The sequence below is a fragment of the Callorhinus ursinus genome, unplaced genomic scaffold (assembly GCF_003265705.2).
Source record: "Callorhinus ursinus isolate GAN/ISIS: 27379988/994484 unplaced genomic scaffold, GSC_fseal_2.0 scaffold16, whole genome shotgun sequence".
Lineage (NCBI taxonomy): Eukaryota > Metazoa > Chordata > Mammalia > Carnivora > Otariidae > Callorhinus > Callorhinus ursinus.
The window spans coordinates 26,522,952-26,541,677 of NW_027397078.1; the positions used below are offsets into that span (position 1 = coordinate 26,522,952).

The 18,726-nt window shown below is 34.8% G+C and overlaps 1 protein-coding gene across 5 annotated transcripts in view; it reads right to left on the reverse strand.

The window, feature by feature from the left end:
- Nucleotides 1–18,726, reverse strand: part of CNKSR2 (connector enhancer of kinase suppressor of Ras 2) — a 278,839-nt gene that overhangs the window by 90,319 nt on the left and 169,794 nt on the right. For all 5 annotated transcript variants that reach the window (XM_025857698.2, XM_025857697.2, XM_025857700.2 and 2 more), the window contains 2 exons: nt 16,334–16,467; nt 11,219–11,430 (listed from right to left, as the gene is read on the reverse strand). In XM_025857698.2, the coding sequence (XP_025713483.1) occupies nt 11,219–11,430; nt 16,334–16,467 (346 nt within the window). The remainder of the gene's footprint in view (nt 1–11,218; nt 11,431–16,333; nt 16,468–18,726) is intronic.

Consider the following 18,726-nt stretch of genomic DNA (forward strand, 5'->3'; position numbering starts at 1 on the left):
CAGGGGAAATTTCTCTGTAGTTTACTGTGGTATCTCCAGCACATAGCACAGCGTCTTAAACACAGTAACTGTTCAATACTTAGTGACTGATTACTTGTTAAGAAAGTAAACAGGGGACCTTCCTCACACACTGGACTGAGAAGTGTCCAAGCTATACCATTAATTTTTATTTTCATAGTTTCCTTCTCCTTCCTTCCTGTCAACTTTCCATTCCCCTCCCCCTCCTTTTTCCTTCCCTTCCCCTCCCTCCCTCCCTTCCTTCTAATGTAGGTTGTCAACCTGACCAACCTCCTTCATTTCTAACAAATCAAGCCTTAGAGAGCAGTTTTGTAATACGTCAGAACTAGGAGTCCAGGGGCGCCTGGGTGGCTCAGTGGGTTGAGCGTCTGCCTTTGGCTCAGGTCGTGATCTCGGGGTCCTAGGATCGAGCCCTGCCTCGGGCTCTCTGCTCCGCGGGGAGTCTGCTTCTCCTTCTCCCACTCCCCCTCCCTCCCCATGCACATGCTCTCTCAAATAAATAAATAAAATAAAAAAAGAACTAGGATATGCCTCCTGATATGTAGAAACATTCCTATATTAGGCTACCCATGATGTCTGTTGAAATACCGTTGAATTGCTGCCTTTTTCAATTGTATTTATCCCCCCTTTTTAATTCTCTCCTCAGACATGCTAAAATCATTAAATTTCAGGGTGATAAGCAGAACCTGAGAAGCGATCTTCTCTCTTACAGTTGCCAAAGAGTTGAAAAAAAGACTGCAGAGAAATCTGACATACCCTTTAATGCTCACAGAAAAAGCTTTCTCTAGAGTCTAAGGAGAAAAAATATATACATATACACACACATATACACATCTGTTCTGAATATTTTAGCCAATATTTTGATGAAAATGAGTGTAGTAAGGAATGTTAAGCTACAAGCATGCCACATATACCCATCAAACTCCCCACATACCAGACAGAAAAATTACTTTCAGATGGTTGACTGCATATCTAGGAAAACATCCCGAGGTAATTTAAGGTAGACAATAACACATTTAAAGAGGAATAAAATGGAACTGAATGGAAAGCCAGTAATTTTTTAAGAATAAAGGCAACATATCTGGATCTAATAAAATAAGTAAAAACAGGCACTTTGATCTTTAGGGCCATATTTTTTGAATTTCATTTTTGGATAAAAGAGCGTGGGAAAAAGTTGGATTGTAAACATTGCAATGTGATGATTATTTAAGTATTGGCTTTAAAGCCTTATAATAATCTAAATCAAATACAAACCCAATTATTATTAACTTGAAATCTTTTCAGTTTCATTAATGGAGAACAAAAACAATTAAAATCTCAAAGAATAAGCTACATCTTGTTTTTAATTTTTCCTATTGTTTTCTAAAAGTGATCTAGACTTTAAACGGGAGTAACATAAAAGTTACTGAAGGAGAAAATTTTGAACTGTATCAAAAATTATACGGAACTTTTAACACTTGATTTCGAGGCTAATTATATTTTGAACCAGATTACTTTTTGTAAACATTCTACCAAGAGAACAACTATGCAGTACACACTGGAGTTTTGAAAGACAGGTTTTTCTAAGTTGAAATGTTTGCCACTGTGCATAGAGTCACTTCTGCATTAGAGGGGTGTGAGGACTAGGAAAGATTCAGACGGTTTGAATACTGTTTAAGTGGCAAAAGACTTCTGGGTCCTCCTCTGAAGGCTCTGGTGGGTAAAAAAAAATGAGCTATGCTAAAATACCATTGCCCCATGCTGTGCTCAGCATTAATACAGTCGTGGACAAGAAAGATGACATGAGTATATAAATGTTACTTGGTTAAAAACATCCAATTTTCAAGTTAAACAACCACAAATTAAAGCCCTGTGTTTTTATTTTATTTTTTTTGTAGTTTCAAGTTTTTGTTTAAATTCCAGTTAGTTAACATACAGTATAACATCAGTCACTCTATTTTACAAAAATCTTAGTAAAGCAGTGTCTTGAAAATCTTATCAACATATGGAAGAGAGTCCCCTTTTCTCATGAAGAGTGAAAAAGACAATGATTAAGACTGAAATAAACAGACTGACATCTTGTAATAACTTTATAATTCCTTTCACATAATTTTCTGTTCGGGATTACATTAGTCAGTAAAGCTGGCAAGGAAGGGAGAAATGAAAACTTAGACACACCAAAGTTAATTCCTCAGGATTTCTCCAGTAGTCAGTGTTGGAGTCAGCCCACGAATATACTGTCAACCCCCTATCCCAGTGCTCTCTTTGCTATATCACATTGCCTTGGTGATGAATTCAAGAACACCACATTACACAGAAATCCAATTCTTTTATCTTCAAAAATAATTCAATGACGTGTATGATTACTGCTTTGGTTTAAGTATCCTTCCCGCCAATATGCAACTCTTTCTTAAAAACTATGTGAAGAACTAATGGAGGATTAGAACATAAATTGTGGATTTGCTTTGTATTTGCTGTCCATCACCTTAACAAAGATGGAAAATACATTGCTTTGACATGATGTCTCAACTTGTAAGGTTAGAGACTTATAAAACAATGCTAGGTTATCATATGTAAACTTTTAAATACTTGTACATTGCCTTAATTATTTGCTCTAATGTCTTCAGTCTTTAAGGTAATCAATGTACAATTTTTGGTTATCTCTTCTTTAACAAGTTTCAATATAACACTTGACATTTTCTACCCCCTTCCCTCTCTCCCGCGCCAGGGATCTATTTCTTCCATGATGTCCGGCAAACTGTTTCGCAGTGAAACCAGTAATTCTACAAGGAGCCTGGAGGATAAAATGCCATGCACTGATCTCTCCAGTTAGTATTTATTACTTGAGTTTGGACTTTTATCACAAATAAGATTTACTCTAGAAAATGGCTTTTCTGCAAGATAAAACTGAAGATGACAATCAACACACTGTCTGCTGGGGTAGGCTTTGACTTAAGAATAGAGGCTTTTCCAGGGGCACCTGGGTAACTCAATCAGTTAAACACCCGGCTCTTGATTTCAGCTCAGGTCATGATCTCAGGGTTGTGAGATTGAGCCTCCATGTCAGTCTCTGCGCTGGGCGTGGAGCCGGCTTCAGATTCTCTCTCTCCCTGCCCCTCCGACCCCCTCAAAAAGAATAGAGGCCTTTCCAGATCTATTAAGTCAGATGTTTGGAACTTAAAACACAAAGAAATTTTTATCATTGGTATATCGGTCTTTAAGAGGAGCTACAAAAGTCTATTTTAGCATTTTCCAAAATATATTCTGTCAAACCTTCCATTGGGAGGTTAATAAGTATTTTGTGACCAAAACCAAAAAAGCTTCAATGTACAAATACGGGAAACAATAAGCTAACCCAAATTCAAGAAGACCTTCAAAGCCTTTAGTCTATGAACATGCACTTATTAATCGCCAAGAAGGGGATAAAATATTCAGAGCTTCCGAATCATATTTAACCAGATAGCCTCTTTGTTTTACAAACATTCTCTTTTAGAACTAGAGACCTGAAGAACATATTTGGGAAAATGATGGATCCTTAATCCACGTTGTGATGTGAAAGCTAACAGTAACCACTCTTTTAAATTTTACCTAGCTGCCATTGATTACATTTTTTTCCCATAGGGGAAAATGCATTTTGATTTCAACTAGGGACAATGGGTCCCCTCCTGCTCCAGGGAATGTCACGATTGGGTTTTCTATTGTAGAGCAGGGTAGGTCATTCCAGACACTCACAACATTATATTACTTCTGTCCAGAGACTATGTTAATTGTGAGTAAATGTAAGTCTCTTTCCAGGGCAATAATTTCACAGATTCTTTGAACTAAAAAAAAAAAAAAAAAAAAAAAAAAAAGGCAACTGGCCCTGCGTCATACAAGGGCTCCTTGATTTTCTAGTCATAAATATCTGCTTCTGTATTAAATCTGTCTGCAGTTGATTCTTCTTACGTTAGCTAAGGGTTTCTCTATAGCAGCACTCTTGACATTGTGGACTTGATCATTTTTTATTGCTGGGAACTGTCCTGTTCTTTGTAGGATGTGTACTAACATCCCGGGCCTCTATCCACTACATGCCAGTAGCATTTCCACCTGTAATGACATTGTACTCGTTATGACAACTACAAATGTCCCCCCAAATTGCAAATGTGCCCTGGAGGGCAATACTGACCCCAGTTGAGAATCACTGAGTTAGACTGTTTCTATTCTTGGCTTCCCATTTTGTCTTTAAGGGAAACACTATTTCACCTAGTTCATATCTTTCTGTTGATGAATTCATTTGAAGAGTTACTTTTTTCCTGACAGTTGCATCAGTTTTGTTGACTTGGTTTGCTAATCTTTCCATACTACCCACATATTGATACTCTGGAACTTGGTTAAGAGTTCCTTTTTCTTAATCTTATTGTTTTATCCATTACCTAGCCCTTTAATTTGTTCAAGCTGATTGTTTTCTTTCCTGGTTTCATTTTTTGAGAGTCTCCAACTATTTTATTTATTCTACATATTATTTTTGCTCTCCTTCCCCCACCCCTAGCAATTAAACTTAAAAAAGGTGTGGGGTCTGAACTGTTTTCAGAATTCTGATGCTGTGAGGTTTTACTTAGACCCTTCTGTCCAGAGTATGACCTAGTGGTTTCCATAATGGAACTTAAAAAGAAGATTTGGATCAGGGCAGTTTTTAGTGTTATTACCTATTTGAATGCTCTTCCTTCTGCTTTTCAAAACCAAACCAACAGAAACAGACCAACACTATTCATATTTCTTTTAATTGTTATGATTTAAATGGCTGGTTAGTGGGTAGGTAAAGGGATCAAAGCAAGGGAATATTTCCAGCCCTTTTGTCCTTTATTAAATCCCTCCACAGGGAGAGGATGAAGTGTTAATTTGATCTCTAGGCACTTGACAATCTTTGGAACATTTTCATTTATGAGCAGGAGTAACTCCCTACGCCATTTAGGCACTATTTCCTGAGCACTTTCCATGCGGCAAGAATAGTACTAAGTACTAGACATACATTATCTCATTTAACCCTCATAAAAACACCACGAGTAATCCTGCCATCCCATTTTACAGGTAAGGAAACAAAAACATACAAAGGCTCAAGTTCAGGGTCAATCAGTTATTAAATTAAAGGCCAACCTGTGACACCAAATTCAGATCTGAGCTCAAAACTCATGCTCTGCTATTTCTATCAGTAAAATTGCACAAATTAGGGAAGAGTGCCTCCTCTTGCTGATTACTCTGGTATTTACATTAGGAACAAACAAGTTTCTATTTCTCTCAAAATATTGCTGAACTACTTTTCTATCCATTACATGGTCCCTTATCACCATCAGCTTGATGTTCAAAATTATTTTGTGAAGCTAATCAACATGCAGTCTTTATGAACTGTATTAAGTAAGTCCAAAGGAAAAAAAATTCCTGTGGGTACAGTATACATCTCATATTTCTACATTTTTGATTCACTAATTTCTATTTCTATGGTTAGTTCTACTTTGGAAGTGGTACATTTTCCTTGAACAAAGACATTTCCTGTGGTTAGAATCCCGATTTCTTTTCTTTGTAGCATAGCTGATGAATGACAGCTGAATTTTTACCTGATTAGGAAGACAATTTACATTTAAAAATCACAGGAAAGAGAGAAGGCTTATATTCAGAAATAAAGAAGTATGAATGTATTGTGTATACGTGATCCTTTAAGAAATGTTTTAAACAGTGCTATTAATTATAATTTAACTGGCGAAAAGGTAGAATGATATTGTAAGACAAAGATGACCCTGGAACCTATGGATAATTTCCTCTCCTCACACCAATAGAACAGTTCAAAGTGTCACTGCCCATAAGTTCTTCACCATGCTGGTTTAAGTCATTTCAAGCCATTTGCTATTCATGTGGATATGGGACATGGTAGTTTTCTCTTGTCCCAAGTACTCGAGTGGAAAATGTTCAGGTATAATGTTATAGAAATTAATCTTCCTCAGTGCAAGGTATGTACAAATAACATTGAGGAGGAACATTTTTAAAATAACAACTCTGCACTCATTCATGTGTTTTTTGTGAGGTCCTAGAATCTCAATAAATCAGACAAGTCTGGATTCCTTCAAACCAATACTATTATGTGATATTACTGTAAAAAAATATGTGTTCCTCCTATTCTTATAAAATACGACGACTCAACAGCCACAAAGTGACTCAGCCAACTGTGTCTACTTTTACCAGGTTTCTAGGCATAGAAATGTGGTATGATGGAATAGCAAGGGCAAACAGTCTGTGAACCGCAAAAGGGAAAGCTAATGGGGAAAAGTTGCCAAGCAACTGATCTCATCAAATTCGACCCTTTACCTCTGAAGCATGAGCAGATGAGACCAACTAGTTAAAGTGATTTAATGCTGTCCTCTTTACCCCTCTTCTCGTTTTCACATTAAAGTTACTTTTTTAAAAATTGTTTATTCACCTTGTCTAATTCTTCAAAGAATTTAAAATGGCTGATATTATTATTATTTATGCACTGAGATCTTCAAGTTCTTTTGGTTTTTCCCCCAGCTGTATTGAGGTATAAATAAAAATTGTATCTATTTAAGGTGTACAACATGATGATTTGATATATAGAGAATTATGAAATGACCACAATCAAGCTATTTTAACCATCCATCACCTCACAGAGTTACCTTTTTTCTGTGAGGTGAGAATACTTCATATGTATTCTCTTAGCAACACTGAAGTTTCTGTGCAACAGCGACAATGATGAAAATCAATACCTATAGCACATACTGGGCACTTTCCAGGCGATTTACAATGCGCTGTCATGAAATTCTCACAAAAAGTCTATGAGACAGGTATTATCATCTTCATTTAACAAAGGAGAAAATTGACGCCAACATCCCCAAGCTCACACTAGAGTAATTAGATAAAAGACAGGGTTACCAAGTAGGGCTTGGTGCTACTAACAGCCAGTGCTAGTAACCACTGACCTAGGCTTTTTCCCCCACTCTGTGTTTCCAGAAGTTAGTCTCATCTATCTTTTTAGGAAAGTAAAACCTATTTTATGTTCTCAGATTTAAAAAGGACGTAACACATTGTTGCTAATTTTACCCCTCAATTTAGCTACCTTTTCCTAAGGTCTGTAAGGGCCATGTCCACATAAAAACATATTTACTCTAATGCCAATAAATACAGAACAACATACACAAGAACATACAAAATCAGACCTACTTCTGCTTGCTTGAAATCAAATGCTTAAATTTGGAAGGAGTAATACAACTTCTGGAAATTATTTCTCTACAATTTAGCAAATTACTTTCATCACATTTAGCTAGCTAGTACCACTGGTAGAGTCCCACAAATATCTCAGCTCTACTACTTACTAGTTGGGTAGGTTATTTAATCCATCAGTAAAATAAGGATTCTATTAGGACCGATTTCACGGGTTGTTGTGAGGATTAAATGGGTCAATGCCTTTGAAAGGCTTAGCACAATGCCTGGCATGTATAAAAGCTCACAGGTATTACTGACTAATTTCTAGAAGGCCATCTGTTGTCTATCCATATTATACTGGTCTGATAGTTTAGGGTAAATAATTGTTCTTCTTTTAACTTACTCTTAGCAACAACTAGTGGGTCTATGATATAAAATGAGAACCTTGGCTAAAAAAGTGTATTTTAATGTCCACAGTTGGGATATTTTCAGGTATTTTTCTTTACATGTGTGTTTCTTTGTCACTGTGTTCAATAGCAGAGCTTCCCTAAATATTTTTGTTTTATATATCAAACTTTAAAATATGAATGTACTAAGACAATATGACAAGTATATACATATTTAACCAAAAGCACATAATAAGAACTGAATCATGTTTCTCAAAATCCTAGCTATACTCTTACAATCTTAACTCTAAACTTCTTGGAATAAACAGGTAATCTGGGGAGTTAATAGGAGAGAATGGTGGCTAAGCTCATATACAAGATAAGGGTATTTGTGACTAAGAAGTAAGTTGAGCACTGTAAGCCTAAAGGACTTACTCATTACATTTTAAGGCATCACATAAGTGCTAACATGTTAATTACTGTCATTTCTAGAAAGCATGAAACATGAACATTTTTGTACTTTAGGGTTTTTTTGTAATATACTTCAAAAGAATCATGTATCTTTGGTCATTATTTATTTAGAGATTTATTTATTTGAGAGAGATAGAGTGAGCAAGCAAGAGTAGGGGGAGGGGAAGAGGGAAAGGGAGAAGCAGACTCCCCGCTGAACATGGAGCCTGAAGCAGGGCTCGATCCCAGGACCCTGAGATCATGACCTGAGCTGAAACCAAGAGTCATATGCTTAAATGACTGAGGCACCCAGGCACCCCTATTATCATTATTTTTTAAATCTAGGGAAATACTGTCACACTTGGGAGTCTGGACTCTGAAAAACAAACTGAGGGTTCTAGAGGGAAGGAGGGATGGGTTAGCCTGGTGATGGGTATTAAAGAAGGCACATTGTGCGTGGAGCACTGGGTGTTACACGCAAACAATGAATCATGGAACTCTACATCAAAAACTAATGATGTAATGTATGGTGATTAACATAACATAATAAAAAACACAATAAAACAAAACAAACAAACAAAAAAGAAGTCATTGATAATTGCTTATCAAGTTTTGGAATAATTTGTATTGGGACCTTTAGGGTCTGGGCTGAAAGATTTACACAAATCCTCAGATCTCACACCTATGTTTGAGAAGGTATCATGTGTTTGGTGGGGAAAACTAACATTTAGAAATCCTAAGGGATGACTACTCATCATTTAAAACTCAGCACAAATGTCACTTTTAGTTATGTGACTTCCCAGGAAGATTCTGGGGCTTCAGCTCCTAGGCTACCGTACTACTTTGTTCACATATTCCTACTTACCTAAAGTTATTACAATGCATCTCCTTATTTGTTTCTTCCCTCTAGGTGATGACTGCCTTCCAGGGAAAATTTATGTTTTATTCACCTTCGAATCCCCAGTGACTGGATGACTTTATGTACACAACAAATATGTGCTGAATGAATTAAGACATGAATTAATCTTTGGGAAAATTAAGGACACAAATTCATGTGTGTGACAGGCAGAATTTATTACTTATGATCTGATTTTGAAAAAGTTTTAATACATTAAACTGCTAGTTACCTGGCACAACCTACAGGTTGTATTAGAAAATCTTCACTGAAGCATCTGTAAGTATTTCCACTGAAGGTTCAGATTACATTTCATGTTCAAAAGTTAAAAAAAAACCCTTCCAGGATCAAAAGTAAAATAACCTTTTTTAAAAACTTCCTATGCTCCTTTTAAGCATATATATATATATATATATATATATATATATATATATGTATGTATATATATCTTTTCTCCTAAGTTATTTATAAAAATCTATCATATCGGGTGCCTGGATGGTGCAGTCGATTAAGTGACCAACTCTTGGTTTCAGCTCAAGTCGTGATCTCAGGGTCATATGACTGAGCCCTGCCCTGTGTCAGGCTCCCTGCTTAGTGCAGAGTCTGCTTGAGACTCTTTCTCCCTCTCCCTCTGCCCCTCCCCTCCATGCTCTTTCTTTCTCTCTCTCTCTCATATAAATATATCTCTAGAAAATATGTATCTATAGGATATCTTAATTTTCTAAAATTTAAAACAGTATTCTATTTTCTTGGGAGAGATAGGATTTGTGGAACATGATGACACTAAGTGGTTTAAAACTGTAGTCTGAAGAGACTAACAATTCAGCTTTTCAAGTAGAACCAAGTAACCATTTTTTATAAAGCTATCAGTAATCAACTTCATCTGATGACTATCATTTCCCCTTAAACATTCTTATCTACTTCAAAATAAGTAGAAAACAGCCCCAAAATTCTAAGAGATTAAAAAAAAGATGTGATATACATTACTGCCTATCCAGTAACAGGTAGTCAATAAGTATTTGTGGAATGAATGAATAAAAATAAAGATCTTATGTGATAAAACAGGGGTAGGCATAACAAAGATGGCAGGTCTCCATACCGCTCTGTACTGCAGAGGTTTACAATATAATAGGGAAGAAAAGCAAAGGTGCCAATACCTTCAAATTATGAGTTTAAAAAAAGTGTCCACAGAACAGTATAATTGAGGAGCTATGCTAAAAAATTCATTGCTTATTATAAAAAAAAAAAGCACACGTACAGAGAATAACACAAGGTAAGTAAGGTTCCTATTCTTTAGGACCATTTTGGGCAAAACTTCTCATACATAATTATTACCAAAGAGCTGTAAGGAAATCAGGCACATGTAGTAAGGTACATGATGACCAATCATTTGGGATCACAGGAGGAAGACATATGGCCATGGTGGACAAGTAAGGAGGGCAAGTGGAAAAAAAACCGTGAAAACAAATGTCCTTCTGCTCAGCTCCTGCGGATCATCTGTACTAATCGGCAAGGATCCTGTCTTTCCCCTTCTCTACGCTCCTCACTAAAAATGATTAGTTTGAAAACTGGAAAAGGAGGAGCATAGACTTTCAATTAAATCCATTCATTCTTGCAATGGGATCATAGCTTTACTACTTTAGGCAACTTTATCTGCAAATCTTTCACATACAATGTATCAATTTAAAGTATACGTGACTGGGTTACTCTCTTGGTCATGCACAGAAAAACAGAAGACAAAGACGAAAAATCCTAGGGACGTGGTAACTCTAAGGCCATGTCTGATTTAAATAGAGTGTGTTGTGTGTTTCCTATTCAGAATCCACTTCTGCTCAAATTTTCCAACTTCTTAAAAAAACACAAAAATTGAGGAGAGATTTTTCCCAGAAAGTTTGTGTAAAGATTTTTTAATCCCTGAGGAATAAGAAGTTAATTTTATATAAGTCAAGTTAATAGGAAGCATTCATCTTTTTTAAAAAAGGAAAATTGAATTATTCCAATTTAGCAGTATCTGACATTACAAAAATTACATGTGATTCAAGAAGGTTTCCTTAAGTCATTAATGAGCTAAAATGCTACCTACTGTTCTTACCTATCTTTGGAAAATTTAGAATAATTTTTAATGTCATGCTTCATATTGAGATTCCACTTAGAAGCACATGACAGACACAGATCAATTATAAAGACTCAAAAGCTATCAAGTATATCAAATAATTTTCATAACCCAAAAACCTATGAAAAGAAATATAGGTTCTCGTCTGAGACATATGTTCTCCTGTCAGTGTAAGAAAAGAATTCTTACCATAAGTCGGGGTGCTTTCTCGTCTTCCTTGACTACTTGATCTTCCTTTTTCATATTCATAGCAATACAAGACAGTATCTTCCTCAACAATATTAAACCTCTTTCTATATTCCTGATCCAGAAACGAATTTGGTGATTCAGATCCCTTATGCACTGGCTTGCCAACCATATGTCCTCTGAGGTCTTCACAAGGAAGGTTTCCTTTTTCATCCCTAAAGAAAAGGAAAGGTAAAGGAGAAGGATGTAGGAAAGTGTTAGGGTGGTAAAATGGCAGAGAGGGCCTAAAACCATTCATAATATCCTTCTCATACAATATATCTTCTGATCTTTTCAAACTTTCTTTGACGTTTAAAAGGCAATTTTTAACTATTCCTATATTGCAGGAAAATAAATGCTGAGGATCAGAGAGGTTAAATGACTCACCTAAAGGTCATACAGCTAATAAATGACATCGCTGGACATGGACCCTGGATCTTCTAACTCCTGCTCTAGTCCATTTTCACTGTGTTATGTTCATGTCAGCACAAAAATTACTTTCAGTGCTCAAGACAGTAGGTATAAGTTTAACAATGCTAACAATATAGCTTTCTTGTGCCAGTTTAACTAATTGATGCACAGTAGTATTTGCACTGCTTAAAAACAAAGATGTGTTTAAGAACTACCACTTTTGTAAGGATATCTGCAGCCTTAAGAACCAAATTAGCATTCTATAAATTGGTATTAGAATTTTAAACAGCTTGTTATTAATTTAAAATAAACCTTATTGAATAGAATTACTTTCAGTATTTAAAATCTATGTATCTCATTTAATATTAAAAATGTACATTCATAGAACTAATTCTAATGGATAGATCAAAGTTTCATTGCACATCAGCAACATTTCTTGTGGAGAGAGGGCAGAGAAACCTGACAAAATATGGAATTTAAGATGATGGCAAACTGATTTTCTATAGAATTCTAAAAAGGAAAAATCTAATCATTTATGGGATCCCTAACACTGTTACTCACATATAGTATTAATATACATAGCCCAGGCAATTGGGCCCCTAATGAGTGGTACTTTGGTAGAAATACTCCATTTAGGATGGGTTAAATTGAACCTTGCTTATTTTATGATATGTTTCACTATGACTAGCTATGAAGTCTTTGTTAGAAAAGCCTGTCTTCTAGAACACGACTGTGAATGTAAATGCAATGTTTGCTCCCTTGCAGATCATTAATTTTATTTCCTACTAGTTCTTAATTGCTTCCAGTTCTACCCTCAACAGTGCCGTGAATGCTATCAAACCAGATAAAAATTTAATTTTATTTTAAGTGCTAAGACTGAAATCGTAAATCAACAGAATTAACTAAATTATAACAAGACAGATAAAAAGAACACAATTTTAATTGACATTATGTCTTATAAAATGGTGATGAGCTTATAAATCTAATGTCAATTCCAAAATATGAGTTACAGCTCAGCAAGAATATTATACTTCTATACTTCCATACTAGGGTATACTACACTTTTGTAGGTGTAAGCAAATGTCTAGATTAGGTTTGTCCAAATGAAGAGAGCTATATTCCTAGTATGTGAAATATACTGAAAGCAGTAAATAATATTCTTTAAGACTGATTGAATCAGCAAGCTGTCTCATGTATTTAACACATCACAAGTTGACAATGCCATTCACATTGCTATTCACTCTTTTATTTTTTATTAAAATTAAAGTATTGCTTATTGCTAAATTGCAACTGGATAGTTATTTCTTAGGCAACATGAAGAAAACAAATATAAAATCCAGGCAGAATTTCATTTTCAGCAAGCTAAAAACTTTTCCTGAACAAATTGCCTGGTGCTTTTTGTTACTGTTAGTCCTCTATCAAAAAGAAATTGACACTGCAATTAGCTTGAAAACAGCCCTAACGAACTCGTGGCACTGGGGTAAGGTTTTGCCTGTCTATAAATGGGCAGATATTTCTATCAGGCCTGTGACATGAATGTTAATGCAGCTGAGATCAGAGAGTGATTCAGCCCTAGTTAATTCAGCATGCTCTATTTATATGGACATCCCTGTGGCAGAAAATTGCAAGGGCTGGTATTACTTACTCTGTAATGATATGAAAGGAGGCCTCACCTCATACCAACAAGGAAGACTTATTAAACATGTCTATATGAAATGCACACAAAGTAGAATTAAGAAATGTACAAACAAAAAAAAATCTTTGCAGTAGAATGAACTGATACATGTGTTGTGTGTAGAAGTGTGTGCACAGTTGTGTGTGCATCTCTGTATGTACTCACATCATGAGTCCCTGAATAACTCAACATATTAATTTGTCCTGCTGTACAGATTTTAAAAAAACTTTTCTTAATGTTATGTATGTAATAAATCTACACTTTTACTCTGAAAAGGATTTAAGGAAACAGATGAAAAGTTAAAACACTGCTTTAGTGGATTTTCTTTATATTTAATGGTTCAGAGTAAAATTAATGAGAGAAATTAGTGCTTGAACTTCAGAGTTGTGCAAAGACCTACAAATTCCTGATTTTTGTCATGGAAAAAGAAATTTGGTTAAGTATGTAAATGCTCTATATACTATGATAAAGAAGCTACATACAGTCATAAAACATATAACAAAAAACTGACCAAATTTTACTCACTCCACGTACATGAGTATCTTCTCTTTTAGAGAATCTGGAATAAATGTGTTCAAAGAATTGTAAGCCCATGAAAAAACTTCCACCTGACAACTGACCCTACCATTTTTAAGAGTTCTTTTTGGATTTAAGGTGAGAAAGCTTTTGTTATTTACAATTCAAATGAACACTAACATGCCTCTCTTACATAAACAAAAATTTTTAATATAGGAAAAAAGAAATGTTCAGATGAGTTAAATCGGGTGAACCCCATTTAACATCAAAATGACAAAATGGGAAAAAAGTGCCGAGGCTGTATCTATGCCATAACATCAAGTCAAACCAGAAAATGCAGATAATTTATATAAACAAGGCTGCAGTAAAAAGGAACTCTGATTCATGGATTGTTCTGACTGTGCTATATCAAACGATTGTGTGACTTGGATAAACAATAATTTGACTCAAAATATATCTAGAATATTTTAATATTCTGAAATATTAAATTAACTAAATCAAAACTATCTAGAATACAGTGATTATGAAGTTTACTGAAAAGTATGAAGCTTTCAAGCAATACTAACAAAACAAGTACCACCATGTTGATACTTCAAATATCTTTAGTATTTTTAAATAGCATGTTCAAGCTTTTTATTGGCTTCAATACATTTCCATAATCCTATCTCCACCACACTCAGAGGACAGAACTCAATCATTTTATTCTTTTGTCTTCTGAAGTGTATTTTATTTTATTTATTTATTTTTTAAGATTTTATTTATTTATTTGACAGAGAGAGAGACAGCGAGAGCAGGAACACAAGCAGGGGGAGAGGGAGAGGGAGAGGGAGAAGCAGGCTTCCCGCAGAGCAGGGAGCCCGATGGATGCGGGGCTTGATCCCAGGACCCTGGGATCATGACCTGAGCCAAAGGCAGACGCTTAATGACAGAGCCACCCAGGCGCCCTTCTGGAGTGTATTTTAAACACTTTCTGTTTAGGAAATACTTTCTTTATAATAAGTTCCTACCTACACAAGAGAAAAGGAAAGATAAAAAACTGCAGAGAATTGATAAAAATAATCTGATGTTTACCTGTACATAGAGCCCTTGGAATAAGGTCTCTTAAATAATCATTTGCATTGAAATAAAAATCTTTCCAATTAAAATTAAAACAAACCAAAAGAGTCACTATTCGAAACACACGTTTTTATTGCTCCTCATGCAAGAGTATTCAGAAAGTCTGACACCATCTTAATAGAATTAAAAGCAACTTGCATTTGGCTAGGATATCAGATGGATCTGTACATCTGACTGTAAATTTAACGTAAGACTATAAATTATATACTAGAAAGATTTGTGAAATGCCAGGTTAGTAAATTGTGTCTTCTCATAAACCATGGTCCCACAGCTACATTCAATTCTCAAAATTTAGAACTAAAATGTTTATAAAATGGACTATAGTTTTATTACTAGACAACAATAGGGTATTTGCGGACACATCATGCTGTCATATGGCTTTTAGATTGTAAAATGTCAGTACCATCATATCTGAGAGAATGAAACCTTAGGTGCACTAAAGAATAATGAAAATTAATTAAAACAAGGAATTTCAGTTCTTTTATATACTGAAGAAATTTAATATGAAGCGTGGCTTGAAAATAAGAGACTTTAAATTACTGTTTTTTTGAATGACTGCACAACTAATTTAAAAATGGAACCAAATTCTTTGTGATTGGTATTAATTATCCCCATTTAGTGCTGGCCCCTTTCCATAATTTTTATATTCCACAAGACTGGATGTCAGAATGCTTTTGGACAGAATGCCTTATGGCACAAAGTTGTAATCTTCCACACCTGCCAGGAATTTCAAATAGAAATCTGGAAATGAAATGGAAATACAGCCTCAAGAAATCTAGAAAATAGATTCTAAAGGCAACCCATTCTCTTGCAAATTCTTTCTGCTTTCTGACAGAAACATTAATGAACTAATCAAGGAGAAATTGTAGATACAGAAGTATTAGGGGGGAAAATACTCTCCCTTCTCATCATCTACCCCCTCCCCAAAAAGCTCCCTCATTGCACACATATAAGAAGGCATAAAAGTTATCTTTACCGTCCTCTTTTAGAAAAAAGTATGGAATGCTTCAAAGTAACTTGCGATTTTCTGGGGCTTCAGAGCCAAAAATCCTCACTTATTCCTTACTTATTAAAAGAATCCTAATTTTTTTTTATTTTTACTTTCCTGCTCTTTCCTATTATGTGAGATAATGTTTACAAGATATTTAACGCATAGTGTTTAATACAAATTAGTTATTGTTATTACTATTATTAACCAAAGCGCATTTTCTACAATGCAATAGTTTTCCAAAATGTGTTCAGAATTCCTATCTAAGAAAATATTCAAGGTGCTCCTTGAGAATTTACTTCACAGTTTACGCACATTTAGGCTAGTCTTTGGATAGAAGGTGCCCAGAACAACAGGATGGTTGGTTTTATACCTGGGAATATATGGTTCTGCAGGAGGAGGGGGGATGTAGAGATCCTGGAGAGCAGAACTGTCTCTTTTGGTTGGTGTACTGATGGTGCTGGAAGGCGTGGCAACGCTGCTTGTGGGACTTCTAGGTATAAGAGGCTGGTTAAAATGAAAAAGAAAATACATACGCACACAAACAACACACAGAACAACAACAACAACGACACATAGTTATCATTTTAAAATTATCTATTTCTGTGAAGTTTTTGAACTTGGCTGAAATCAAGAAGCATGTTATTTAGCACACAAATATTCTTTTGAATCTCCAAAAACAATTTATTACTTTAGAGGTTCCCACTTAGTTCTCAACTCACCTTATTCTATGGCATAACCACGTAAAAGCTATTTACAAGGTAAAAGCACCATGCAGTGTTTCATAATGGTAAGATTTATTTCACAGTCAGAAACTTATTCAATTAAATTTGCTTTGTTGGAATCCCATCTTTGAAGGGGAGATAATAAAGAGTAACTTTCAAAAGAATTAGCTCACTCACATCCTGACTCATACCCAAGAAAGATATTTCCTATCTTTTCCCCAAAAAAGACATACCATACTCTTAAGTTAGCAGAATGTCACAGATTCTCAGAAGAGGTTACAAAAGTTGAGGATGAAAAGCCGATATGAGAGAATACTTTCTTTTTTCATAAATATAAACACAACTAACTGTCTTCTCAAGGTCATTTTATGGTACATCTTCAAAAGCATAGGGATTAATGTAACACAATCATTTCACCTTTCATAGGCACACACATTTATCATTGTTTAAAATAATGTTTAGATACACATCTATAGATTGCATTTTCATGCCTGTTTAAGTATGAACTACTTTTTTAAAAATTAAGATAGCATATATACTGAATAAAGTGATACACCAGGATGCATTAACTTAAGAGCACTCCCAATTCTAAGCTACAAAGCATTTGGAAATGATCTTTTGGTTTGAAAAATTATCCTAAAGTGAGACTAAAATTCACAAATGTTCATGTTTATCTTACAGATCTTACTGATTAGCTATGTATACAATAACATATTAAAAATAAGAATTTTAGTGCAATCGCAAACACAAAAGTAATGATCACAAAATGAACTGTATCTTCACATGATAAGATGTTGCTATTTTAGCCAATATGAAAACACTTTTAGCAAATCTATATAGACCCGCAGTTCTATTACTTTAACATGTATTGCTGGACAAAAAATGGCATATTACAGCTATTTTATATTGTGACAATGCTTTTGTACAGATAAACAAAATGTTCAAAAAACCAAGCACAAATACAATGTACAATGTAGGCCACTGGGGTAGGCTACATAGTTTATGACTCAGTTCATGGTTTTTGACCTTCCTTATTACACAGCTCACCTTAATAGGTTGAAATCACACATCCTGCCAAAATGACGGTTAAGTTTTAATCTATGTGAAATAGAAATTAAAGAAAAAGAGAGAAGGGAAAAAGAACTGATAATTTATTTTGGGACTCTACAATATTCTATCTCATATGATGTAAAAGAAGTCAGAAACTTTACATGTTAAGGAATTTTGAAATATAATGAGAGTATGCAGTAGACTTATGCTTAACTATGCTGATTTTGAAAGAGCTCCAGTTAAATTATGTGTCTTTTAGTAACAAAAATCTTGGCAATGGGAAATCGTGAGATTATGTAGGTAATCAAGAGTCATCTGTATGGATGAATACCATGAAGCCTGAGGAAATGAAGAAGTGTATTGTTTCTAGTGATGTATTACATGCCTCTACAACACATCTCTGAATGATAGGTTCTTTAGATCAAGTCTTTAGACACACTATATATAGTCACTGTGATGGGACTCTACTTATAATTGCTTTCCTCTTTGTCAGGACATCTTGGTATTAAATACAGATGACATAAAAAATAAGTAAGTTCATCACTATAGAAATATAAAAAAATCCATTATGTAGTACATTACTTTCCAAAACTTTGTAACAAATATACTGTGAGAGAAAAACTTATATTCACTATGCTTTTTAAATGTTTTAGTATCTCTTATTTTAAAATATTCTAATATTACAAGTGAACTTAAGAACAAGTTCTAAAAACATAAGCAATTAAAAATAACCTAACAAATTTTTATTCTTTCTTTTGTTTTAGGGTCACTATTTCTATTCTGAAGACTTCTCTCCTTTTATTTTACCATCTATAGAACTAAAGAGAATCTTTCTTGGTTTAGTGCCCATCTCTGCCTTCCCCAAACCACGAGGAAGAAAGGAAGGATGGAAGGAAAAAAGAGAAATATTAGTCACTGCTTACAAGTATATTTTAAATAGCCATGAAGTGTGATGTAAGGGCCAACAGAATATTTTATTCTGCCTGGACTA